The sequence below is a fragment of the Amorphotheca resinae genome, assembly GCF_003019875.1.
Source record: "Amorphotheca resinae ATCC 22711 unplaced genomic scaffold M430scaffold_5, whole genome shotgun sequence".
Classification (NCBI taxonomy): Eukaryota; Fungi; Ascomycota; class Leotiomycetes; order Helotiales; family Amorphothecaceae; genus Amorphotheca; species Amorphotheca resinae.
Window position 1 is genome coordinate 1,176,767 of NW_020194475.1, and position 25,803 is coordinate 1,202,569.

At 49.5% G+C, this 25,803-nt stretch overlaps 7 protein-coding genes across 7 annotated transcripts; 4 read left to right on the top strand and 3 right to left on the bottom strand.

The window, feature by feature from the left end:
- Window positions 1-5: 5 nt before the first annotated feature.
- M430DRAFT_18537 (hypothetical protein) lies at window positions 6-6,715 on the bottom strand (the record flags this gene model as incomplete). The annotated part of the gene is made up of 3 exons (XM_024863892.1): window positions 6-23; window positions 79-6,480; window positions 6,539-6,715. 3 exons carry the CDS (start codon window positions 6,713-6,715, stop codon window positions 6-8), a joined length of 6,597 nt encoding a protein of 2,198 aa, XP_024721653.1.
- A 601-nt stretch (window positions 6,716-7,316) lies between these two features.
- Window positions 7,317-9,622, top strand: M430DRAFT_66081 (hypothetical protein). Its single transcript, XM_024869208.1, has 9 exons — window positions 7,317-8,098; window positions 8,149-8,380; window positions 8,430-8,454; window positions 8,529-8,622; window positions 8,691-8,800; window positions 8,854-8,962; window positions 9,014-9,253; window positions 9,304-9,338; window positions 9,391-9,622. Exons 1-9 carry the CDS (start codon window positions 7,467-7,469, stop codon window positions 9,450-9,452), a joined length of 1,539 nt encoding a protein of 512 aa, XP_024721654.1. The 5' UTR covers window positions 7,317-7,466; the 3' UTR covers window positions 9,453-9,622.
- A 173-nt stretch (window positions 9,623-9,795) lies between these two features.
- On the top strand, window positions 9,796-12,155 carry M430DRAFT_41698 (hypothetical protein). The gene is made up of 3 exons (XM_024867494.1): window positions 9,796-10,345; window positions 10,394-10,780; window positions 10,840-12,155. The coding sequence occupies exons 1-3, from the start codon at window positions 10,189-10,191 to the stop codon at window positions 12,060-12,062; spliced, it is 1,767 nt and encodes a 588-aa protein (XP_024721655.1). The 5' UTR covers window positions 9,796-10,188; the 3' UTR covers window positions 12,063-12,155.
- A 5,789-nt stretch (window positions 12,156-17,944) lies between these two features.
- Window positions 17,945-18,543, bottom strand: M430DRAFT_138815 (hypothetical protein; the record flags this gene model as incomplete). The annotated part of the gene is made up of 3 exons (XM_024862578.1): window positions 18,472-18,543; window positions 18,222-18,422; window positions 17,945-18,111 (listed from the first exon to the last, which is right to left on the bottom strand). Exons 1-3 carry the CDS (start codon window positions 18,485-18,487, stop codon window positions 17,945-17,947), a joined length of 384 nt encoding a protein of 127 aa, XP_024721656.1. The 5' UTR covers window positions 18,488-18,543.
- Window positions 18,544-20,047: 1,504 nt separating this feature from the next.
- Window positions 20,048-20,915, top strand: M430DRAFT_100859 (hypothetical protein; the record flags this gene model as incomplete). The annotated part of the gene is made up of 4 exons (XM_024860664.1): window positions 20,048-20,222; window positions 20,271-20,367; window positions 20,413-20,558; window positions 20,602-20,915. 4 exons carry the CDS (start codon window positions 20,048-20,050, stop codon window positions 20,913-20,915), a joined length of 732 nt encoding a protein of 243 aa, XP_024721657.1.
- A 431-nt stretch (window positions 20,916-21,346) lies between these two features.
- Window positions 21,347-22,068, top strand: M430DRAFT_72448 (hypothetical protein; the record flags this gene model as incomplete). Its single annotated transcript, XM_024869525.1, has 2 exons — window positions 21,347-21,613; window positions 21,679-22,068. Coding segments are annotated over 2 exons (657 nt in total), but the record flags the coding sequence as incomplete, so codon positions are not given.
- Window positions 22,069-23,190: 1,122 nt separating this feature from the next.
- M430DRAFT_27440 (hypothetical protein) lies at window positions 23,191-25,149 on the bottom strand (the record flags this gene model as incomplete). Its single annotated transcript, XM_024865612.1, has 4 exons — window positions 23,191-23,390; window positions 23,443-24,496; window positions 24,528-24,915; window positions 24,977-25,149. 4 exons carry the CDS (start codon window positions 25,147-25,149, stop codon window positions 23,191-23,193), a joined length of 1,815 nt encoding a protein of 604 aa, XP_024721659.1.
- Between the last annotated feature and the right edge of the window lie 654 nt (window positions 25,150-25,803).

Here is a 25,803-nt window from a genome sequence, read left to right on the forward strand (position 1 = left end):
CTTCGTCAATGCTTCTTATATTTCTAGAAGCCGGTCAGCGTGTCTTGTCCTCTAGAAACATCACGAGTATATACTTACTGCGTCTGCTCGGTGTAGATTTACGGGATCCAACGAGTTGGTTGCACCCATTAAGATCTGGCCTCCTGCCTTGGCAACTCCTATGGCAGGTCTCAGTATCACCGTCGGTGCATGTTTCCTAACCGCCCGTAAAACCCCAGCGGCATTACCGCCTTCCATGGCTTCGCCGGGTACGGCAATGATAGCATCTCGGGCCAGAATGAGATCTCTCTGCAGGCCAGCATATCCACCCCTTAGGCCTTGTAGTACGCCTACAGGTTGGTTGGCATATGGACTGATCTGCTTGCTCTCTTCGTCTTCATCCCCCTCCTCTATTCCAGTCCTAGTAGGTTCGAGAGGTTGGCTGAGAAGACCCTCGGCGCCCTGGAGAACCGTTTGCATACCAATAGCGACTTTCGCACCTAATTTGACCAATTCCGTACCGGTTGTCTTGGCAAAAGCGGCAGCCCCTTTTGAAATGCTTCGTACGATGCGACCGTCTTTCTTGTATTCACGCATTGGGACGACCACAAGGTGCCGCAAGCCACCACCTACATTGACAAGTGATCGAACCGGTGCTAACCCAGCCAAAATCCCAGGGAGCTGGTTGCGCTTTATATCTGGCATCCAAATATCGTTCAACGTTTGGCCCAGCTTCTCGAACCCAGAGATGCCATAGATGATGGTGTGTCGCAGAACCATATCTGCTTCATCTAGAATTAGAAAATTCATGAACTCGGTTGTATGGCCAGAGCGAAGGCCGGCGTAATCTACACGCTTTGGTTTGAAATCCAGTTTGACCTGCACAGAATTGACCTCCACCCTCTGGAGGAAAGGGGCATCTCCAGGTGATGAATGCACTGGTGCAGAATCATCTTTGAACTCGAAGAACCTTGTTATGAAATCAAGCGCATCTTGGTCAACATGTAATCGAAGAGGAAGGACTGTTGCTTTCAAAACCATTTCGGAGGCCGCAAGCTCAGGAACAGGCTTGACATTGAGAAGCTCAATGTGGATCATGCTGGTGCCGGTCTCTCTTTCTCCGGCATCTTGCATATACGTGGCGAATTTCCTCCACGTCGAAGTCGGTACATGATCAAAGATCTCGAAATCATGCACACGTATGTCAATTGAACTCTGAGTCTCGCCGCTTCCAGGAGGGAAAGCCACAAAATCAACACAAATTCCCCTGAGCTCGAAGGTTATCTTATGGTGTTTACTTCTCTTCAGTCTAAGTTTGTTCGATTTTGTTCCTCGAGAAGTATTTTGCCTACTCGATGACGCAGATAAAGACGTCGTCGCGATAGATTCGGTTTCAGTGGTGTTGTCGTTGAGTTCCTGGTTTATAGCTGCAGCGAGCGCCCGAGGATCTCGATTGGCAGGTATACCAATATAGATGGAGTTGAAGAGGAAGTCACCGATGACCGTTTCTTCATCATCGATATCCTGCTCAAATGTTGCGCGCCTTTCATTTCGAGCGCGTTTTTCAATTGCTTTTGATTCGACATCCTCAACAGCCTTGGAAATTGTATCGCGGGTATGTTGCCAGTCGTAGCCATCGAAGAGATTCCATATAATATGCATGTCGCGAACGCAGACTTTAAGAGGGCTTTTCCTAATCTTCTGTGCATTTGATTTGTCGTAAGTGTTCTTTGCAGAGTTCCATCTGTGTGCGGTCCCTTCTAGAATCGAACCAGTACCAAAATGATTCTCCTGGAACTCCAAAGAATCACTTCCATCAGAAGATTCTTCCGGCTCTACAAAGCTCTCCAACAGGACACCATCTTGAGTGTCTCGAGTAGTCAGATGTGTAGAAGCTGCAGACGCTCCTTCCCCCTCTAGGGCATCATCGTCGTGCTGATCATTGTCATGTTGATAGTAATGAGAGTCGAAGTCAAAATCGTCTGCATCTTCTCCACCAAAATCCCCCGTTTCTGGGATGCCGAAATCATCATCGAAGTTATAGTCCCCTTCGGCAGTGCCAAAAGCGTCGCCCGATAAAGATGCAAGGAGATCCTCAACTGGTATGACTTTGGTACGATACTTGATGTCTGTACTTGGTGAGGCGGGTGGTGTCAGTCCATTTAGCACGGCAATCAAAGTCTGGGTAGAGTCGGCACATGACTCGAGAACAAAGAGGTCATCCCGCAACTCCACATCAATTGACGGTTCTCCATTTTCATCAGTAGACATTTGAACGATAGCCTTGGCTGATGAGATGTAGCTGACCGATACAAAACCCATTGCACACAGATCCGCAACTTGACTACTACCGCCATCGAAGGATTGCCGTCTAGGTCTTACTGCTCGGCTTCCCGAAGTTAAATTGGCAACATTGTCAATGATGAGCAATGAGCCCTTACCCAATTCCGCGGTTGCACTGGATTGCTTGTCTTTGGGTAAGACGGCCGATAGATGGGCTTCGGTCAAGACGACGAGCATCTTCGAAGGTAGGCCCAGAGGATTTAAGCCCAACGTACAATCATGAACAACGACGTCGATTGTCACAGGCTTTGAGGTAGAGCTAGGCTTCTCGAGTCGTCTGGTCTCCCTGAGCCTGGGACCTAAAACCGTCGACCGTGCAAGACTTGTGAGCGTTGCAACTGATGCGGTAAGGCTGGCTGAGACATCCTCTGTTGATGCATTGTTTGAAAGATTGAGCAGCGCCATCAACGTAGGAACTCGGTACTCAAAGTTTAGATTCCACAACTTGATTTTCACAATCGGTTCCATCTCATCACCGATCATTCGTGCCATGACGGCAGGAGCTCGCGATCTTGGTTCTCTGAGCTCTGGATCAGTTGCGGGTCCGATCAACTCCTCTGTCTTATTGCGGCGGATAGATATGGTACTTATACTGAGCGCTATAAGTGTCGGGAACGTAATCTGTGCTACCTCAATATCCCTTGCTGCAAGTTGTAAAGTGCCCAAGTTGTGGCTAGCATCCACTTGCGCCTCGAATTTCTTCAATGTGATTAAGGACAACAATCCAGGGCGGTCATCATCAGGGAGATATTTGGCTACCGTCGCCAACCTGGAGATCTCTTCGCCAAGATTAGGTAAATAGTTAAGTTCATCTAATCTACCCATGCGGGTCTGGAAATCGTCGACGGAGAGTCTCAAGACCGCCCCCTGTTTTCGCTGGCGTAAGAGGGTATCGAGCAGAATGTCATCATCTTGATCATATTTGACTTTCGAGGGAGTGATGAGAGATAATAAGGTATCCAAATCTACGTCGGTGGGTGACGGGAGGTATTCGATTCGCGTTGTCGTAATTTCTACGTTGATGGCTGGGTCTCTGTTGGAACTCTTGAGGTGGGGACCAGATAATCTGATCTTGTGGACGCCGACCCCTATTCCTTCATCACGACTAACAATCTTGACGGCTGATGTTTCGACTCCAACGCTACATTCTGTGCCAACCAAATCAAGGATGAAGCCACCAATTCTGATATCAATTTTGTTTTGTGAAGCTAGTGATTGATCACCAGGATCGATGGGTACTTCAAATCGGACACCACGAGGTTTGGCCTTGCTCGGATTCGTAGCGATGACAGTTGAATTTGATGCAATCGAGTTTCCAAGATTCAGCACACTACTAAGCCCACCAAACCAGCTAAAGGTCTCATCAAGCCTTTGAAGGTCTATAGAAATGTGCATTGGCAGCGTTTTTATGTCGAAGCGAGTGAAGTCTGCTGTTTTAGAAATATCTATCGCCACATCAATTCCAGCCGAAGCTTTCAGGTCTCGCACTGAAGCTCGCATTTGGAGGCTTGCATCAAAAGAAATAATGCTTTCTCGCGCATACCCAAAAGCAAACTTCCTTAGCGTCACGGCAGTTTCGGACTTTGAATTTGAGGCATGTGTGTTAACGTGAAGACCCTCGATGGTGGTTTGTAGAAGAATATCTGGCTCAGGAGGTTTGACCCAGGGCTTTCCATAAGACTCAGAAGCAGCGGCCCCTAAAGATCCTTCAAGTCTTTCCAGGAATATCAGTGAAATCCGTTCCACACTGAACTTTAAATCCATTTCAGCTGAAGTTGATCCTGATTTCGGCAGATCCGGGGCTGGTGGCTGCTGTTTCAGGGCATCTTTCAGTCTATCCACGAGCTTCCAGATGAGTCTTCCGACCGACACATCAAAGTGGGCGGAGACTTGGCCCAGCTCAACCTCAATGGACTTATCAACACTTTCTGCCCTCTCGGCTTCCGGTTCCGAAACTGGTGGCACAGCTGGTCGCGCCGGCGGGCTTTTGGCGGGAAGATGTGTAGAAAACGCTCCTGGAACGTTGATCGATGCGGAACGTGAAGTTTCACCATGGCCGTTGAAAGTACTGCTAAACATCGTGCCGTTTGGATCAACTTCTGCTAATTCAGGGGACACTCTATCAGTGGCTCCGGGAAGATAAATAGCGACATCGTCAATATTGAAGATGTGCTTGGTCATCCTGTGGTGTTCATCAGAAGAGGCTGTAGAGCGTTCTGATACGCTGCTCGAAGCCTGGGGGATTGTGAGAATTTGTTGAGCAGGGTTCGACGTTGGCAATGTAGACGAGGCGTCCCCTGGCTTTTGTGGTGATTGTGGGGCAGATGCAAATGACTGGTCTGACCCAGCGAGGTCCGATGAAGTTTGTACAGGAGAGGTACGACGAGCATGCTCTAGATTATCCAATGGTCCTTTTTGCGACTCGTGAGAAGTTGGACTTTGAGCTGCGGATAACGAGTCATCATTACCAATACTTGAGTGCCCCCAGCCACCAGGAACTCTCTCAGCAGCTGATCCATGAGAGATTGCACTCATGTACATACTCTCAGCATCTTCATGACTGAAAAGTTGCGATTGAGCAAGGTCGTCTACCCCAACAGACGTTGAACTATCGTCATCAGGCCCACTTTCAACTGTGTCATCTGCCACAGGAGCAGAGTTTGGAACTGGATGTTTCTGACCGACATCTAATGGTGAGGATGGCTCGATCGGAATGGATGGTTGCGACTGTGAGACCCTTCCTTGAGAAAACCTAGGATGCTGCCGAGTAGGCAATATAGTTGATTGCAACATTGGGTCGCTTCTCCCTGCAGTGCCAGAACGGAAGTCAAAATAACCTCGATCGCCCTCCTCTCGTTTAGATAATGGAGCATGAGTCGAAGCCCTCGGAGTAGAAAGAGGAGATCTGGCGGCTACGGTTGAAGAACTTTCCTTGAGGAAGAGAGGAGATGTGGGTCTGCCATCTTCTTGCTCGTTCTCAAGAAGGTATTGGCTCTCCATAACCTGGTCCAGATACGCAGAATTCTGATATATACTATCTCCGGCTTCGGCTTCACTGTCGATATCTTCGTTGAGGCTTTCCGATGGATCAGCATCATCCCCGTCTTCCGAGGCATCATCAAAACGGCCACTGTCACTAGCGATGGCTGAGGCATGGAGCGAAGGGAGAAAGTCGGTCTCTTTTGGAAGCGATTTTGATGATAACCTGCTAGTTGAGGCCGTGGATGACCGATCAGGAGATTCAGAGACGGCATCAGAGCTCCTTGCTTCGCTTCCCTGCATGCTTGATGGGGGTCTGGAAGGCGTTCTTGTTTCTTCAAACAAGGTCGAGTGGGCAACCAATGGTGAGGACATGGCAGATGACCTAGCAAGGCTAGAGAAAAAGTCGGCTTCTGATATCAGAGCTCCTCGAATATTGCTGAGACAAATTAGACGCTTTCCCTTCTTACACATAAATTTTGGGGCGACATCGCTGGCTGTAGATGTCTGCCCGAGCTCATGTGTGACTCCTTCGATATCTATGTCATCCACCTTTAATTGAACAGTAACCGGGTCTGTGGAGGGTGAGTGTGAAGATCGTGAAGTATCGCTGGGTATTTCAACGTTCAACGTGAGTGTGATGCCGTGAATCCTGACCTGCAGACGATCCACGATGCCCCTCAGGAATCTGGCCATGAAGGCTGGGAGTGATAGTGCTGTGCCAGTTCCCACAGCTATATCACTCTCTCCATCATCGCTCAAAGCAACAGATTTGCCAAGGTCCTGAGTTTCTGACAAGATAGCAGCTTCTAGCTCGACTTTCTCCTCATCTGGTTCTGTTTGCAAGAAGGATTCGGCTAGGTCCACTGCTGTTGGTATGGCAGGGTCCGCTTCATCATCGTTCCCCTCCTTGGAATCCCCCTTCCCCGTGTAAGACTTAGAATTATCATCCGATATGTCGGGGTCTCTCAGGCGTGTTCGCTTTCGTTTCCGGTCATGGTTTGTATGAGGTGTGGAGGGGCCATTCTTGTCCTTGATTCGCAGTTGGCACTCAACTCCGTCGACTTCGACCACTATTGGACTGCTATAGATATCGACAGGTATGGTGAGTCTCAGAAGCAATACACGGGCCTTTGTGGGCTCGAACGAGGGCGGTAGCCGTAGAAGATTTTCTAATTTCTAGTGTAATACGTTAGCATCCAAGACCTCGTCAGCGGCGTGCAAGGGAGTAGATTACCCTCAACCGGAGGCCGATGTCCTTGAATTCAAATACACACTTCTTCCCCCAAGCAATATCCAAGTTCTCAAGGTCAAGGTCATCGGTATCGAGAATCTCCAGTCGTGAGAGAGCGTACTGGAGGAGGCGTTTAGGCATGGAGGACGCCTGGAAATATGTTTGGAAGTAGGAGGCCATGGTGACAGGAGCCAAATCAAAGATGAAGATATAACACTATACTGCTGCCGGGTCTTCTGATCCTGGCAAGGCTCTGAAGTCAGCCCGGTAGTGACTCGTGAAGAGCAGGCTGCTGATCACGAAGGCCCCGTGCTGCCGTGCACAATCTCAAGCGCTACCCTTTGCTTGATTCTCATTATTGGTAGGCGGCTTGAGGCTTTGGCCGTTACTTTAATAATGAGACTCGAAGAAAAGTATGTGAAGGGTCCGCCACGTTCTTCATGCTCGACAATGACGGGAGGTGAGACGTGCGTTGACAACTCGCTGTCCATCGCGGTCCATGATTAACACGGCCCTATCGATAAGGGCTCCACATGTCACCTGATAATACATATCACGTGCATATGATGTTTACAGCGCTAGAGTACCCCGTACTACCATAGATGCCTCTCCGTTTCTCCGTACAAGCGGACTCCGCACTGAGCTGTAAGGCTGGTAATTCAGTCCCGCTCATTGGTTGAATGGACCTCGGCATCTTCGACTCCAGCCGCATACAATGCCAGTTAATCGTGGTAATAGTACGGGCCAAGTCGGCATACCGAGAACCCCCCCCCTTGATACCCCACTCGATACCTCCAGATCAAATGCCGCCCCAGTTTATATCTGAAGTTATGAAATCGTCCATCCATTATTCTCCTGTTTTGCAGATAAATCCTCCTGGAATCCTTTTGCAGCTCTCCGCTATCCCCAAGTCCAAACTCGAGTCGTCACAATGCCTCACCAGTCGTTGACTCGTGCCGAGGTTGCGAAGAACAACACAGAAGATTCACTTTGGCTTGTAATCGATTCAAAGGTATACGATGTGACCGAATTCCTGGCTGCGCACCCTGGCGGAGAATCGGTTTTGAAGCAAGTGGCAGGACAAGACGCAACAGAGGCTTTCTATAACCTCCACCGGCAGGAAGTCCTCCAGAAATATGGGAATCTTTGCATTGGGACAATCGAGGGAGAAAAGCCTCAGGTCATTGAGCACCACCCAGGCGATTTAAGCGTCGTCCCATACGGCGAGCCGACATGGCTTACGCCCCAATTCAAGAGCCCCTACTATAAGGAGAGTCATCGTCGTCTCCAGAGAGCGATGAGGATATTCACGGACACGTATATAACTCCTGTGGCTCAAGAATGCGAGAGAACAGGCCAGCATATACCTCAGCACCTGATTGATAGGATGTCCAAAGCTGGCATTCTCCATATGCGTCTTGGTCCAGGGAAACATCTGCATGGCGTTGAATTGATGGGTGGAGCTGTTAAGGGCGAGGAATTTGATTACTTCCATGATCTAATTGTAACACAAGAACTGGTACGCGCGAATGCTCGCGGATTCCAGGATGGCAACATGGCTGGGTAGGTCAAGGAGAAAGATGTTGGGATTCTACGTAGCTGACTTTACATAGGATGACCATTTCTCTTACGGCCGTCCTTCAATTTGCGAATAATGAAGAGTGGAAAAACAAAATTGCCCAAGAGGTTTTTAGCGGCAAGAAGAAGATATGTTTAGCCATCACGGAAGCATTTGCCGGGTCTGATGTTGCCGGTATCCGGACAACTGCAGAGAAGACGAAGGATGGAAAGTACTACATTGTGAATGGAACCAAGAAATGGATCACAAACGGAGTCTTCTGTGACGTGAGTGATTTCTTGAAACTTGGCGATAGCTATTACTAACAGTGCCCAGTATTTCGTGACCGGAGTGAAGACTGGTAACTCTCCAACCACTGAAACATGTCATAATTTGGTGAAGATCGGAGTATGCTAACATATTGAATTATGACAGACAAGGGTCTTTCGGTGATAGTTATCGAGAGAGGTGAGGGGGTAGAAACAACTCCAATTAAGACGGCATACTCTGCCGCAGCAGGTACAACTTTGTATGTACATTCTCGTTCGGCCATTTCATTCACTTCCAATCAGTCCATACTAATCAGAAATTTCTTAGCATCACCTTTGACAACGTGAAAGTTCCCGTGGAGAACCTACTTGGTGTAGAGAACAAGGGAATTCATGTGATACTGTCGAATTTCAACCATGAAAGATGGATGATGACCTGTAAGAAAGGAACCCTCGTTGTCATTAGAGTACTCCGCTCATAACTACCTTAGGTGCCGTGGTCCGTATGAGCCGACTTGTGACAGAAGAATGTCTCAAATGGAGCAACCAGAGACTCGTTTTTGGGAAGAAGCTCATTGAGCAGCCAGTAATACGCCAAAAGTAAGTAATTTTTGTGCCATGAGGCCCATACAAAGAATCTCACAATTCTAGGCTGGCCAAAATGATCGCACACTGTGAAGCAAACCAAGCCTGGTTGGAGAACATTACATACCAAATGACTCTCATGCCATATAAGCAACAGTCTATCCACCTTGCTGGTCCTATCGGACTGCTGAAGATGTTTGCTACAAGGAGTGCCCATGAGTGTGCGGATGAGGCCGTTCAGATCTTCGGCGGAAGAGCTCTCACTCAAACGGGCATGGGAAGGACAATTGAGATGTTCCACAGAACGTAAGTTGGCAGTCCTATGCAGTGGCTCCCTTGTACTGACTGGTGTGCAGATACAAGTTCGATGCAATCCTGGGAGGCGCAGAAGGCAAGTCTGATCCCCTTTTTATATATGAGATGCAACTGACAGTTGAATGCAGAGGTTTTGGGTGACCTTGGAGTCCGGCAGGCACTGAAGAATATGCCTAAAAGCATGCTGTAGGATGTTCTCTTGGACGAATTTGAAACGGCCATTTATATACTTAGGTACGGTACATATAGCCGGAAAAGAGAAGCCTTACTAGATTCTGTATGCTTGGTCACTGCTTTTGCAGCATGGCAGAGTAAATGTATAGATCAAGAATTATATCACCACTGCTTCTGTTTAGCCATACCTAGCCTATACCCGCGCGTCAAGTACTGTACGCTTGCGCTTATTCATTCCTGGCCGTTGTCGTCCCACCTTTGCCAATCGATGTTGAAGGCCAACGATAAGCGAGCCGACGATAGAACTTAGAAGAGACCTAAAATCATTGACCCGCAACTCTTTCTTAATCGTGGGCTATAGCCTATAGCCTTTCGTCTTCCGCCTTTCGCCTTTCTAAGACGACAAGGGATCGTTCCTGACAGCGGTGCCCCCTGGATAAACAAACCCTCCGTATCCGTATCTTCGTCCTGCCCTCTGTTATCGGGAAGCCCCGCAGTGGAGAGCAACCTGAGGAGTGGACAGAAATGTGTGAGGGGGTACCCTGATTCATACTGTATAAAGTGGGATTCGATCGATATTCGGGCGTCTCCGTTTCCCCTGTGATACCTGTCTTTATTATTTAGGATTTGCCTTTCTCGTAGGTGGACCTTGGACACCTTATAAGATCTAACCCTCTCTCGTTTGCAGAGTCGTTGGCAGAGTCGAATGCTCTTGACATCGAATTTGACCAGCCTCTTCGTCTTCCAACAGCATGGCGCGGGTCAGAGATATGGATTGGCCTTCACGGCTACCAGAAGATGAATGGGCAGAATTGGTACAAGGTGTGCCTGCTAAAGATGAACCCTTTATCAAGCAGTATGAGACGGGCCGTGAGGCCCTGATAGCCCAGGAAAAGAATCAGAGGAGCGGCAAGTAGACCCTCATAATTCCCAAAATGAAGCTTACAAGAGCGCCAGATCATTCGTTTCGACAATCGCTCTCCCCTCTTGCGAAAAAAGCCTGTGAAATTGTCGGTCGTATTCGAGAGCATGAACAACGCACCGTATGGACGGCGGAATTCGAGAACAGTCTCGCGCAGAAGACAGGCACGAATGTATACCCAGGAATGATGTTTAGCCTCGCAAAGGAACGCATGGAGAAAACACAATTATGGCAGATTATCAGAAAAATGCCAAAAGGCGCTCTTCTCCATGCTCACATGGATGCCATGGTTGACTTCGACTTTTTGTTCGCTACACTGCTGGAGACCAAAGGCATGCACATATACAGCTTGACTAGAATGTCTACTGCACAAGAGCTTGAGGTCGCCCCTGTGAAGTTCCGATTCTATGAGTCCGAAAAAGGTATGTATCCCCCCTCCTGTTCGCACTTGGTCATATGCCCAATAACTAACTATACACAGTGAGCGAACATTCAATATGGAGCCCAGACTATGTTCCAAGTACACCGGTTCTCCTTACAAAGGCAGCTGATTCTTTTCCGCATGGAGGCAGACCAGGTTTTCTGAATTGGCTGAAGCAGCGTTGTACCATTACAAGTACTGAATCAATAGAGCATCACCACGGAGTCGATGCTGTTTGGCGGAAATTCTCTTCTGTCTTCACAATCCTCAACACTATAATATTCTACGAACCAATATTCAGAGCATTCATGAGACGAATGTTGCAGCAGCTGCTCGCTGACGGTGTCAAATGGGTTGATCTGAGGCTGTCGTTTACATTTCGTTATTACAAAGAAGGCAAAGAGACTCCAGAACCTACGTTTCATGAGATGTTTCGGGTATTCGGTGAAGAGATTGAGAATTTCAAGGCTTCCGAGGAAGGAAAGGAGTTCTGGGGAGCAAGAATGATCTGGACAGGGATTCGAGTTCTTGACCAGAGGAAAATCGTGGAGGACATGGATGCATGTCTCGCTATCAAGCTAGCGTATCCTCATCTGATCGCTGGCTACGATTTGGTGGGTCAAGAGGACGCTGGAAGACCTCTCAAAGACCTGCTCCCAGAGCTTTTCTGGTTCCGGAAGCAATGTGCTCAGGAAGGAGTCGAGATACCGTTTTTCTTCCACGCCGGGGAGTGCCTAGGCGATGGTAGCGACACAGACCAGAATCTATTCGACGCCGTGCTCCTCGGCACTCGCAGGATCGGGCACGGTTTCTCACTATACAAACACCCCCTACTAATTGACATGGTCAAGGAAAAGAAGATCCTCGTCGAGAGTTGCCCAATCTCTAATGAGGTTCTTCGCCTATGTGCATCGGTCATGTCCCATCCACTACCTGCCTTGCTTGCGCGAGGTGTCTCCTGCTCTCTTTGCAACGACGACCCCGCTATCCTAGGCCAAGATACTGCTGGTATGACGCACGACTTCTGGCAGGCTCTGCAAGGATGGGATAACCTCGGTCTTGCTGGCTTGGGGGCCCTGGCAGAAAATAGCGTTCGCTATGCGGCTTTTGAAGACCAGACGGCCGCCGATTGGGTCAAAGATATCAAAGAGGCTACTCTTGGAAATGGAGTTAGGGCGGAGAGAATGAAGCAGTGGTCTATAGAATGGGAGAAATTCTGCTTGTGGATTGTGACCGAGTTCGGGGATGATGAGGAGAGCATAGGGAAGCAGGAGAAGAGTTGATAGATAGACAGTGTTTAGGATTGGACCATTCCCAGCGTTGATGGCGTTTATAAGGGGGGATAAGAACAGACCCTAAACGGTCGGTATGGGGGTTCCAACAGAGCTAATCTCAACATTAGATTCAAAAATACAAACGTGAATTATTGAAATCCATTTCAGTCACGCCCATGACGGTTTGGCCATGCAGGTCGAGGAGTACGGGGTCGAGTTTCACCATGTGTCTGAAGATATACCAGAACTTATTGCAATACGATGAAGGATTTATATCAACACAATGCGAAAACTCTACTTGTACATATATGGGGAGCGCACTATAAAGCATCCGCTATGCAACGCCAACCCATGCCATCCGATGATCCGTGTTTTTGATTCAAGAAGAAATGCACCATATATCATGATTCTCGCAATTTCTACAAGTAGGTGCACACTCATGTCACCGCCCTTCTCCAAGCGGACCGTAAGACTGAGCATATCCATCTCAACGAGTATCGTTCCAACCGCTATATGAGGCCGTTAATCGATTAGGACTTGGTCCTGATTAAGACGATGGTTTATTCGCCTCCAAAACCTCGCCAAGTTTCTTAGCAAATTCAGCTGTTTTGACTTGTAAAAGCCAAGTCTCCAAGCTTTTGCCTTCCTCACCCGCAGCCAGAAATTTGATCGTTTTCTCATTCACTTCATATTTGACTCCGGCGAGAAGGCTTTTATTGAGGACAATGGTACCGCTAGGATCGGCGCGAAGCAGAATCCTGGTGGCGTTCGTCTCTTTGTGTTTTAATACACGTAGAGGGCCTACCCCCTTGGTCTGCCATTGGACACCATCCTTGGAGATCCATTGAAGTGCTTTGGCACGGACTTCGTGCAGTATATCTTCGTTTTCCTCGCCGGGGCCACCAGCTGTAAGGTTAATCTGCTCGTGTTGTTCAGCATCGGGATCACCTTCAGCAGCGCTGTCACCGTCGGTAGTGCCACCAGGCGAAGTAGCCCGCGATGTAGTGGTTGAAGCAGCCGCAGAGGGGAAGAGTGAGGAAGTCGTAGTTGACTGGCCACCGAAGTTGAAACCAACGCCTCCTGATGTGGATGGTGACTTTGAAGTAGTGGAATTGCCAAAAAGGTTTGAGAAGGGTTTTGGAGATCCGTTCGCACTAGAAGATGGCTCCGAATTACCCGAGTTACCAAACAAATTGGCAAAAGGGGTCGCTTGCTTTGTTGGCGTAGCGGCTGTAACATTGACTGTTGGATTGGCACCAAATTTGATCGGGCTATCTGGTTTCCAGGTTTGGTCGGCCGGAGCATCAGAAGACTCGGTAAAAGACTTGGAAAAGGGGTTGTTTGTCTCCGCAACGTTAGTAGTTGTGTTTGGCTTGGCATTTTCTTTCTCTTCTGAGGAGACTTGGCGTATGGGGTTGCCAGTACTGTCTCTCGTGATTCGGTCAAAGAGGCTTCCTCCAGGCGTGCTGGTACCTGATATGGAGCTAGCCCCACTGCTTTTGGAAGCTCCAAAGTCAAACAGAGGTTTCTTCGCCGGTGTAATTCCTTGGCCGGTTTCGTTAGATTTTGCATCGGATTTACCCTTATCTTTGCTGTCCCGATGCCCCGGATCTTTATTCTCGGAGTCCTCTTCAGCCTCGGTGTCTTCATCTGCGCTTTCATCTTTGTCGTTATCCTTCCCACTATCAGCACCAGAATCGGCATCGGAGAGATGGCTAAAGATGTTTTTGCCAAAAGAAACGGGTTTCCCTGGCACATGTCCGTCCAGCACCGAGCCTGTACTGCTCCCAGCGAGACCAGGAGTTGGCGTCCGCGAGCCATTGACTGAGCCGAACATACTGTTTCCAGGGCTTCCTGCTGTGGAATTGCTCGCGAACAGGGTCTTTGACGATGATTCTTGAGTGGCATCAATGCTCTTGTCAGATGATGCAGCGCTTGTGTCCGCCGTAGTTGCTTTTGAGGTGCTTGAACCATCTTCTTGCCCAAACGTGAATTTTCCACCAGTAAAAGTGGCACGTTTACTCTTGGCAACTTCCTCTATCGACTTCAATTGGGCCTTTCGCTTCTCCTTCCACCGAGCCTCCCATTCCTGCTCGTCTTCGTCAGAGTCCATGTCTTCGGCTTTTTCCTTTTCCATCAACTCTTCCTCAGACTTTGATGCTTGTTGGTTGAATTGTGCTAAGAAATTCACCGGCCCAGTGCCAAAGTTCGGCGGTTTGATAGGACTTGGCGCTGCAGAACTAGACGCGGTCGTGCTTGGGATGCTGGAAGAGGGTTTTGGAGAGAAGGGATTGGCGGCTGTAGATGTGGGCTTTGGCGAGAAGGGATTGGCTGTTGTAGATGTGGGTTTAGATGCAAAGGGATTGTTGGAGGATACAGCAGGAGGTGCAGAACCAGTAGAAGTGAGAGATGTGGGTGAAGCGGGAACCGGTAAACTTGCAAACGGATTGAACCGGGGTGCATCATCCTTTGAAACATCGGGCAAGGATTTTTGCTTCTTCTCTGGGCTAGCCTTCGTAGGACTGCTAGCCTTCTTAGGACTGCCGAGAATGTTTTTGAAAATGTTTGACGTGTTGGAGCCACTAGTCGTTCCATTCAATTTGGGGTCCAAACGTCTTGATTCTCGTTCGTCTCTCTCGTCATCATCTTTCGTCAACTGAACCTCCGCCTTTCTCTTTCCCTTTGTAGGAGATGATGAAGGGGCTAGATTTGGCGTGAAGGACTGTGGGGCTGCCAGAGGCGGCGCTTTTGGACTCGCGGTTCCATTAGAGAAGAGGTGCTTGCTGCCACCAGATGATTTTTCTGGGCTCTTAGCAGTCTGCTCCCTTTCGGGCTGCTTCGAGTCTGAAGCTTCAGCTTGCTTATTTCGTTTAATGGGGTTTTCATTCTCGTGATCTTCGTCATTTGCAGCCTTCCTCTTCGGACCGCTGATCGAATCTGGACTGCCCCCCATAATCACGAGTCGCTGCTCGTGGTAAAACGCGAGTGCGTTACTTATTTCAGTGCCCATATCCAACGATGTGAAAAAGCCTTGCATAGCCTTGTTGAGAGAACGCATGCGGTAGGCAATGTAGAACTCCTTTCTCTGCTCCTCATTGAATCGAGCCGGTACAAGCGGTTGCATGAACTCGTCAGTGATTCGTGCTGCAGCTGCCATGTCTTCATATAACTTATTCCTGTCAATCACTTGGGTAGAATTACCATTGGGAAGACCATTGGCAGATGCGGACGAAGTGGATAATGTCGGCTGAACCGAGGAGCTGTTCGGCTCCAACTGCTTCTGTGTTGGCTGGGATGGAGTTGAAAACATCCCGCTAGGAGGTGCTTGTGGAGCAGGTTTAGGTGTATCAAACGGCTTAACCGGAGATGTGGAATCGTCGACGTTCTTCTTAGCGGCGTCAGTTGTGGAGGGGAAAGAAGTTTTCTTTGCACCAAATGTAATCGTAGGGGTCTTGGGTGCTTTGTTGGAATCTGACTGAGCAGCGCCGGATGCAGGGAACTACGTAAGGTCAGTATCTCCATGCGAGGCGCACAATAGAGAAATATGCTTACCGATTGCTTTGATTGCCCGAAAAGGTTGGACGAAGGTGCCTGGCTAAATAGTGAAGAGCCTATTGTATTAGACGTGCTCGGCAGTGAATCGGTCTTTGAGCTAGTGCCATTCAGTGAATTGCCATTGACCTTTGGTTGATCCAATTTTTGATCAACCGGTTTATTCAAATGTCCAAACAGGTCGCCTGTAGATGTAGTCTGAATATTAGAGCCTCCGAAAAGGGTGCTCGCTGGTGCAGACTGCTTATTTGGGCTGCTGAAAAGACTGGTACTTGAAGGGGGAGGATTGTTGAGGTTTCCAAATATGTTGCTTGAAGGGGTGGGTTGCGACTTGGGTTCTTCAGCGGCACTGGGCGTAGCTGGTGCTTGGTTGGAGTTGCCAAATATATTGTTCGTGTTCTGTTGTTGGCCTTGTCCCCCAAACAAACTGCTTGAGCTCGGAGCTGGTTGCTGCTCCAGCTGTCCGAAGACATTACTGGCAGGAGGGGCTGAGGTGGTAGGATTTGCGAACATGTTGGAGGGCGTTGATTGCTGTCCAAGTGATCCGAAGATGTTTGTTGGAGTAGGTTGTGGTTGAGGATTTCCAAATATATTGGTAGTGGGTTTCTCGGCTGCTTGGGTAGACCCAAAGCTCATACTGGGGCTTGCTGGCTGAGAAAGTGATCCGAAAGGATTCGCTGACGGAGTAGGTTGGGGTGTCCCAAAGATACTGGTCGTAGGTTTCTCGGCTGCTGGGGTAGCACCAAAGCTTATACCAGAGCTCGATGGCTGTGTCGAACTTTGACCAAAGGTGAATGGAGTACTGGGCACCGCCGGCTTGTCTTTTGTTGCTGGGGAGCCAAAATTGAAGATTGAGGAGGGGGCTGGTTGTGCTGGTTGCTGCTGACCAAAGCTACCGAAGATGTTGTTTCCTGGCTTATCTTGGGTAGATCCAGCACCAAAGCCAGTGGCAGGGCTAGATGGAGCAGGTTGAGATGCGCCAAAGGTAAACGGGTTGCTCGCTGGCTTCTCCTGTGTTGAGGTTGAGCCGAAGTTAAACGCAGGCGATGCTGGTGGTTGTGACATGCTTGGCTGGAAGGAGAAAATGTTCCCTGTTTGGCTCCCCTGAGAACCTGCTTGACTGAGAGGGTTTGCCGGCTGGTTTCCGCCAAAAGCGTTCGGTGTGTGAAAGGAAGCAGGTTGGCTGCCTTGGTCGTTTCCTACTCGAAAATCCTTCTTGCGCCGCGCAGCCTCCTCTCCTGTTGTGTCTGCCCTCGGGTCACTCTCATTCTCCGATGTATCCGGCGATGAGACACCACCTCCAGGGATCATGTTGCCGTTGCCAAATGGAGACGGTGGAAAGGAAAGCCCTCCTCCTCCAGGAGCGGAGAAATTGAAGGTGCCTGTGGCCTGTACACCCCCGCCAAAGAGACCACCACCTCCATCCCCTCCGAAGGGCATTGATTGTTGGACCGCTCCGTTAGGTTTTAAAGGCGTCTTCCGTCTGGAGCCTTTTGCAGCTTTGATATTTCGTGCTGCAAGTTGGGCAGCATTAGCGCGTTGTTGACCTTCCATGTTGATGTTGACGTTATTGTTGATATTGTCTGGTCTGACGCGACGATCTCAGGGTACTATCGATATCTCTCGAAATAGCCCTCTCCTCGAGGGAACTGGAGACCGAAGGCCACAGACGCAGGCGTAAATCCTTGGACGTATGAAATAGTCGATCGCGCAGGACTCGAGATGACGGATCGCGAGTGTTCGAGTTAATGTTCGCGCATGTATGTATCGTTGAAAAACCAAAGGTTGAAGATGGTATTTGATTGACGCAAGGTTTTAGTTAATTGTGTGGCATCTCGAATCTTCACGAAATCCTCGAGATGAAGGCCGCAGCGTTGTTGAGTGAATCAACCTGATGGGCATAGACAGAGAGTAGGTAGGTACCCTGACACAAATGACTAGAAAATCATTGTCGCCAACCCACCTATAAGGCACCAAGGCACGAATATGGAGGCGTCAGGCATCAAGGCATAGAATCATGGATCGTGCTGCTTTGCGACAACACTGATAGCAAATGCTGCAACGAGAAAGTAGGATGCTATTTCTATGTTTATTATGCAGAGGGTCTTTATATTCACTCCGTCCATAATTAAAAGGTGGATACATATAAGCTCTGTTGCGCCCGCCTCTACAATGCATCCCGCAAGGTACAGGTACTCACTCACTTCTCTGTGGAAGAAACCAAAAGTGATTTGTTTAGAACGACCATCATGCGGAATAGCGGCCGGTAAGTTTCAAGCTGCTCATCTCAATTCGCACACAACTAATGTAGTTCAATACTATACATGTCGTCGGGTAGCTTATAGTTTCGCCTTGACAGCTTGCGCTTTCTTGAGAATCGGCTCCATCTTTGTGGCCTTCATGACATCGCCCTTCACTTTCAGCTTTCCGGCCATGAATAATCGCTGGGCGTTCGCTTTTCCGCTGACCAATTTTCCAAAGTCGTCGTCCGAGAGAGCGAGAGTGACTGTTAGGCGGCGAATTAGTCATGAAGCTCGAGGGAAATGGAGGATCATAGTCGGCGCTGTTAAACGGATTCTTCACAGGCTTGGACTCCCAAGGAGAAAGTATAATTACCTGTAGGCTTGTCTCCAGGACCCTTTCCAACCTCTCCCTTCGTCTTGAGGTCAATATGCCAGCTTTCAACCTCACCGGCCTTGTTCTTCAGTGTGAAGGCAAATACGGCGTTGCCTTGCTTCAGAGCATCTTTGCGGTCGGCTTCGGACGCGGCGAGTGCGCTGTTGATAACGTCGAAGGCCTCTGAGGAGGGAAATGCAGCTGCGGCAGTGTAAGTTACTGTCCAACGTGTAGCAGGAGGGTGGATTACGGTTCTTGAGAGACATGTTGTGCGGCTTGAAACGGGTGTAGGAATCGAAGGAATATACTGCGAGAATAATGATAAGGGATGCGCAAACGTGGCAGAGCAGAAATCGAAGAATGGGAAGTTAAGGTATGTAAATTAAGGTAAGATGTTGGATCGCAGGTCCCATCGTCACATGAAAACAGCCGAGGCAAGTGGAGTGTTCACGCACTATGCCAGATTAGGTACGTCATCTGGGGTATGGGGTACGAGGAAGAAGTAGATTCCCGAGTTTCACATGCCGCAAAGGCTTCACGGAGTAAATGTACGGGTGCGGGAGGGTGATCATAAATCCTTCAATTGTAGGCCTCCAGCAAGGAAAGCTGTCTGGGTATTCAGAGGCTCTAGAGGAAACTGGAATCTATACCTACCTAAGGTACCTTGCCTTTTCTACCTATGATGGTGCCAACGGCAAAATTGAAGAATCCGATTCTCAGGTAAGAAGTGTTCCTAATTAATCATGATGAAGTCAATCATAGCCGCCAGAATTTTACATCAATACAGGGAGGTCCTACAGGAAACGGGAAATTGGAAATTGGAAATTGGAAGGCCACTCTGAAAGCGCGGTTGCTACCCTGGTACAATACTGTACCTAGGTATGTGGTCGATCGTATGTGATCATGAGCATGAGCGCGGGGATAATGATAAGAAGCACGGAGATATGTACGGATGCCTACCTAGGTCTTATAGGTAAGAATATGGAGAAGGTATTTCCGAGTGCATCTGTGGTACCTTATAAGGTTATCATTTTCCACGTGCCTCTTCTTTGCAGCTACCCCTCCTCGGTTGGAACTTTTGGACTTTGGCGAAGGGCTGTTTGCTTCGTTTGCTCGCCATGCAAACTCTTACTCGCTTGCAAAAGTTTGCATTCGGTAGGCTTTGGCGCTAAGAATTAGCGGATTTCGATGGATATATAAGGACGGCGTTCCTCCATCCTTTCTTTCCTCTCCAGCTCTGTGAGTACCCTCCACTCTTACCCCCAACATTTCAACCGGGCTCTTACTGACCTCTATCCAGCTTTGCCTATTGGCTTAGATCAAGTGTAGTATCTGTTCTTTTCAGTTTAATCTCTGAAATTCATCTAAGGATGAAACATTGATTATACTTATTTTTCTCACCCGGGAACTGACCTCCTGGCTTGCCAGTGTCAGATCCCACTGTGTCACTGGTATTACACTGCCTCCAGTTGACGCGAACCCTCTTTTCATTGCAACTTCTGGCTTGCCAGGACTGTGAAGAAGAGACTTCAGTGTGCATTTTCTGCTTGGTGGATATGATAGCATTTCGGTGCTGGAATAGATAAGATGCTTTCATAGTAGTGTTTTTGAGACTTGTTACTGTGATTGCCAAATGTGTGCGAAGCCAAACCCTCCCTAAGCCTATATGCACTTGGTAACTACTGTACGTCAATCCGAAGACGCTGTTTGTGTCCCATTACCGCCACTGCTGTGTTTGCCATCTTGTAAATATTTTCGAATGTGACATCGCGAAAAGTGCGTCGACGAAGCCCTAATTATCTGATCTGGAACTCACTTCCACCATCATGGCAAACCCTCCTGGAATGATAGATCCCAGGATCTTCGAAAGTCTCCAGAGCAAAATCGACGAGGACGCCGAAGTCAGAGATCAGATCCGTGAAGTCCTACAGAGTCTGGACAGGCAAGGCAGAACCGCACAATCAATCCTCTCTCGAGCGCATTCTACACCAGCAGCACATCGTAAGAGACTTTTAATGCCTCATTTGGAGCGTTTCTGACTTCCTACAGTCCAGGCAGTCATCCAATCTGCTGAAGCAGCTATCAAAGATGAGGTTGAAAGCATTGGGAAGCTTGCCAATATAACCTCCAATTCCCCATATTACAAGTAGGCTGCCCACGAAGTCTTCACGAATTTGCTGACATGGTATAGATACAATAACATGTGGACACGGGACGTCCAGAATGTAGTATTCTCAGTGCTCTTCTGTGGATGGCTTGGTGGGGTGGGAGAATCCGGTGTAGCTACAGAGCCTGGCAAGCTATTCACGATCGAAGAAGTGGGAAAGATCCTCAACGGTAAGACAATCGCCTCTATCCAGGCCAGAACTAATAATTACAGTCCCTGTCAACCTCAAAGATCGAGATGCTTTCCACATCACCATCGAGGAATATCTTCAGTCACTTATCACCCTCATTGAAGAGCTTTCAAGATTGGCCATCAACTCAGTCACCCTGGGCGATTACCAGCGTCCTCTACAGATCAGCCAATTCGTCAAAGACATCCATGCAGGCTTCCAGATCTTGAACTTGAAGAATGATTCGTTGAGGCGTAGAAGTGACAGCATCAAGTACAATGTCAAGAAGATCGAGGACATTGTGTATGATCTTTCTTTGCGGAATCTTGTCCCAAAAGCAGAACCAACAGCACCATGATGGATGGACCTACAAAACTATTGCAGAAGAGTTGTTAAAATGGTGATATTGATTCACATTGGACGGCATGTAAACACTTTTTATTATCTGCATTCATTTGTCAGGGTCTCAGGGTCTCGGAACTGGAAGGATTAAGATCAGTAAAATAAAAGAACAAAGTCGTTTGCAGCGGATCTCTCGAGTACTGTTTCTTCCCTAGACAGACCCTATAGGCCCCAAGCGTAAGGTAGTTGCCGTTTAGCTAAATGAGGCTTTGGCATACCTTATCCATCTATCCATGTCTGTACCTCGCTTGAAGATCTCTCGTGACGACCGAAAAGCTGCAGATGCGTGTTCAATCGCCGGGATCTCAAGAAACCACTACATTTCGCCCTCATTGACCCGTCAATATGTCTTCACTGGCGCCGGCCTCCCCAGTGAAGCCTTCATTGCCAATTGAACTTCTTCCCACGGACCTCGCCCGCATCTTTTCGCACGCCCACCCAGCGCTGCTCCTGTCCGCATACGCCCTGCGCTTCCAAGCTCTGGTAGCAGATCCCACCACGACGCTCCTGAACACTCTCCTACCCCTCGCCGTTCTTCAGACCAGCTATGCAATCCTCTGCCTGCCCGCCACCGGCTCGAGTACCAAGCCTGCAAAAAAACCAAAGCCTGGCGCGAAGAAGACGAACGACGCTACTTCCTCGTCGAAGTTTTTGGTAGCACTTCCTCCCTCCCCCTTCTCGCTCTGTGGATTACGTTTGTACTGATGGGTATATGCTAGACTGTATTCTTTGCCCTTCTTGGGGCCCTCCTCTCCGTGCCCGTCCTCACCGCCGCCCAAGTCCTCCTCGGCGCTCCAGTCACGACACACGTCCCGCAAACGGTCCTCAGCTCGGCACACCTAGCTCTCCTGGCCGTCTTCCCGCTCATCTATGTGCATGGACTAGAGGGCAAGAAGTGGAGGGAGATAATCTCGGCGTACAGCCCTATCGACGAGATCTTCGGGGGCGCCGCGGGCTGCTTCCTTGGGGCCTGGCTGGGAGCCGTCCCGATTCCGCTGGATTGGGATCGGGAGTGGCAGAAGTGGCCGGTGACCATCGTCACGGGTGCGTATTTGGGATATGTGGTGGGGAAGCTGGTCGGTGGGAAGCTGTTGAAGGGGAAGCGGATTGAGTTTGATTGAGAGGCTCGTCTCTGTTTGATTCATGCAAGGCCAAGCTGTTCTTACACGTTTTCTTAAGAGCCCAATCTGTCCGCTGGACGAAGAGAGGACTTGTTCTACGGGGACGGTGTCTGCGAGCTTCGAATCTTCCCACCCTCTAATAACTAACCTTCTTGTTCTCGGCCGACAACAATGACTATAGTCAAAGCGAGCCCTTTTGGCATACACGAGTGGTTAAAGCCCTCCAGCATTTTCTTAATTCTTCTCTAAAGAGTGTATTCCAAGAATCGTAATGTAGCTACAGAAGAAGATACCATAGATATTAGCATTGTTGTATATAACCATTTTTTTTGTATAAGAAAAGAATATGTATATAGAATTCAAAGAATTCCAGAACCAACAATCCTCATTTGCAATCACTAACTAACTTTCTTATAAATTCAGCCTCAAACATAATTCTCAGTACCTCTAGGTGCCTAATTGAGCCTCAAGTCGTAGAGACCACAGTACGTACCGTACACTAATAGGCACCTCCCCCCCCCCCCCCAAAAAAGAAAGCGATCCGATCTTCGGAGAAGCCCCCCTTCCCCCTCGTGACGCCCCAGCAGCCTCGTGTTCGCGCCGCAATGTCAAAAAGGAACAACCCCTGCTCCCAGAAGGGCGTGGTATTAGTGGCTATTATGTAAGAGGCAACGAAAAGTGGTGGATGGGGCTTTATTATATATAAGAGAGCTGGATGACCACCCTGGGGAAATGAATAGATGGATAGATGGAGGGAGAATAATATTTTGCGGAAACAGAGAGGAGGGGTGAGAGAAAGAAGAGAGAGAAACTTCTTGATGATGTTGGATTGGTGGGTTCTTTTTGATACTTAAAAGGAAGCTGTATTTGGAAGCCCTGGAGTTGAAAGGAAGCGGCTAACAAGGTCTCGAGAAGCAGGTGAATTCTACTATGAGCCGCACCCACGATTCATTAAAAAGGTTGCTCAAGATTATTAGCAATATTTTGTTTTTAAACATTGAGGAAGCTATCTGGGGATATCTCTAAACTACGACACGCAACTCCGTGACTCTCAACCAAGACAGACGCTCTCCACAAAATACGCGGCAAAAGCAAAGCGCCCGGCCACATCTATGCAAGCCAGAACCAGAACCTCTCGAAAATATTCCTGGGGATCTGCTCAGGCCATTGTCCATCCTCGGCATCCAGAGCGGCCTTGCCCGTCGTGATATCCGCATCAGCTGGATTGTGCCACGGAGTCCTCTTAAGGACCTTCCAGAACCCGTACAACGCGAAGAAGATGGGGATGCCGATGTAGGCCGCGAGGAAGTCTGGGTTGAATCAGTATTGATTGGGGTGCGGGGGTCTCGAAGAAGTACTTACCGGTCACGTCCCAGTGCGAGTGGTGCTCGCCGGTGAAAACATAGAAACCATTGAAAAGAATGATGATTACAAAGTAGAAGAGAGCGGCCCAGGCGGTGTATGGCTGGAAGCGGCTCTTGAATACCAAAGTGTTGCGGTCAACTCCTTGTGCCTTGAGGGCCTTGTAGAATTGGAGGTAGGCGACGCAGATGGAGCACCAAGTGAAGAGGGAGGCAATGGTCGTCAAATTCTGGAACCAGTTGAACACGACGGACGGTCCACCAGAAGAGACAGAGAGATAGGTCAGGCCGGAAATGGAGGCAGTGATCGCTACACACCAGTATGGCACACCGGCCTTGCTGCAGTGAAGGAGGAAGCGCGGGGCCTGCCTGTTCTGCGCTAGTGCGAAAAGGTACCGGGATCCAGTATACAAGAACGCATTGGCAGACGAGGAGGCTGAAGTCAAGATGACGGCGTTGATGATGGATGGTAGGATGGGGATACCGGCGTTGGTGATGCCAATAACCCACGGAGACTGGGCAGCACCTGGAGAACCTGCCTCCTGTGCCGACAACAGATGCGGGTCGTTGGAAGCGACCAAGACACCGATCGCAAGAGAGCCAAGCACGTAGAAGAACAGGATACGCCAGAAGACACGGCGAACAGCCTTAGGAATGTTTTTGCGAGGGTTCTCGGCCTCACCAGCGGCCACAGCGACCAGCTCGACACCACCATATGAGAAAGCAGCATTCACAAGCACCGAGAAGAGACCCAAGAAACGACCAGCTCCTCCAGTTGAGGCATACTCGTTCATAGGGCCTGGGTGCTTCCAGAATCGGAAGCCAAGACGGTCGTGGCGTGGTCCACCGCCGAGATCAACAATGAAAGCCATCACCAAGAGTCCGATAATGGTGATAATTTTCACACTGGCAAAGACGAATTCGGCCTCGCCATAAATTGAGACGGCGAAAATGTTGAGACAGACAACGAGAACGATGATGATTGAGATCCAGGCTGCGACATTGATGTGGTCCGCGCCATGCCAGAACTCGATGACGATGGAGGCGGCAGAGATCTCAGCGCAGAGAGTGATCGCGGACGCATACCAGTTCTATTTCAATCATGGGAATCAGTACTGGAGTGTCCTCGTAGCCAGGAAGGTTCAAAACGCGAGCTTGCGACGCTGTGGTGCGCTGGGGTGGAGGGGAGGGGGACCCAGAAACAGAAAGATAACTCACATTCCACCCAACGGCAAACCCAAGTGCATCATCGACGTAACGGGCACAGAACTGGGGAATGGAACCGGGTAGGGGAAGCCAAGTTGCCATCTCACCCAGACACTGCATCATCCCAAAGACGGCAATACCAGTGAACGAGTAACCAAGAAGGACAGACAGGGGCCCGGCACGGGTGAAAGCACTCCCAATACCCAAGAAGAGACCAGTACCAATGGTACCACCAAGCGCAATAAACTGGATATGTCTGGACTTGAGCCTACAGCGGGGATGTGATCAGCCCTGAAGCTCGACGCGCTCTCGTCGCGGATTGAACGTACCCTCTGCTCACATAGCCATACTCCTCGGCGGTTGCCACGTCGCCATACACACCTGAAGCCTCGAGGATGCGGCCATCCTTGCTCTCGATGCCCGTCGCGGGATCGACGTAGGTGGCATGAGGATGCCCGTTGTAGTCGGATGTCTCGTGGACATTGAACTGATCCTTCTCCATGACTGCGAGTCCTGCGCAAGTCCCAATGGGGAGGAGGAAAGTGACAAAATGGACGACAGAGAAAGGAAGAGGGGAAGAGAGGAGAAGAGGGGGGGGAAAGAGTTGTGAGCAACAGAGGAGGGCTGCCTCTGCTTTATACACCACACTCCGCACGCAGGTCGGTGCGCAGAAGGATGGATGGATGGATGGATGCGGTAGGTGAATAATTGGTAAATGGTGAGTTGCGAGTTGATTGACAGGTCCCAAGAGGGCGGTTTATAACAACGCTTTGCAGTTCGTACAGGACTGCAGCGTTGCACAGCGCGCCACTACCTGTCAAGGGGCCCTACACAGCGATTCCCACGATGCCCATGTGCTTTGGCAGCGGTAGGATTGACTTAGTCCACGGAGTATTCGTTGGATCTGCTCACACAGTCGTAGTACGCCTTCACGCCTCAGCATCCCTCGCGGCTCGCAGCCTTCCCGCCCAGAATCCCGGCATGCATTGCGAGTCCTTGACAGCAGTAGTCGACTCCTTGGCTCAGTTCTAGAGCCTAGGTACTCTGTAAGGATGCCCGCCTCCTCGGGCTATCCGTAGGCAACTCCAAGTCCCCGCCCCAGGAAAGCTGCAGACTACTGCAGTCCTGCACAGCAGCGCTGGTGCCAGGCGGGCAT

Excerpts from the sequence above, each read along its gene's own strand:
- M430DRAFT_66081 (XM_024869208.1), top strand. The coding sequence starts at position 7,467 with ATGCCTCACCAGTCGTTGACTCGTGCCGAGGTTGCGAAGAACAACACA. Across the intron at positions 8,455-8,528 it reads CGTGACCGGAGTGAAGACTG|ACAAGGGTCTTTCGGTGATA; the intron begins GTAACTCTCCAA and ends GAATTATGACAG. Across the intron at positions 8,801-8,853 it reads TGAAAGATGGATGATGACCT|GTGCCGTGGTCCGTATGAGC; the intron begins GTAAGAAAGGAA and ends TAACTACCTTAG.
- M430DRAFT_41698 (XM_024867494.1), top strand. The coding sequence starts at position 10,189 with ATGGCGCGGGTCAGAGATATGGATTGGCCTTCACGGCTACCAGAAGAT. Across the intron at positions 10,346-10,393 it reads GGAAAAGAATCAGAGGAGCG|ATCATTCGTTTCGACAATCG; the intron begins GCAAGTAGACCC and ends CAAGAGCGCCAG. Across the intron at positions 10,781-10,839 it reads ATTCTATGAGTCCGAAAAAG|TGAGCGAACATTCAATATGG; the intron begins GTATGTATCCCC and ends AACTATACACAG.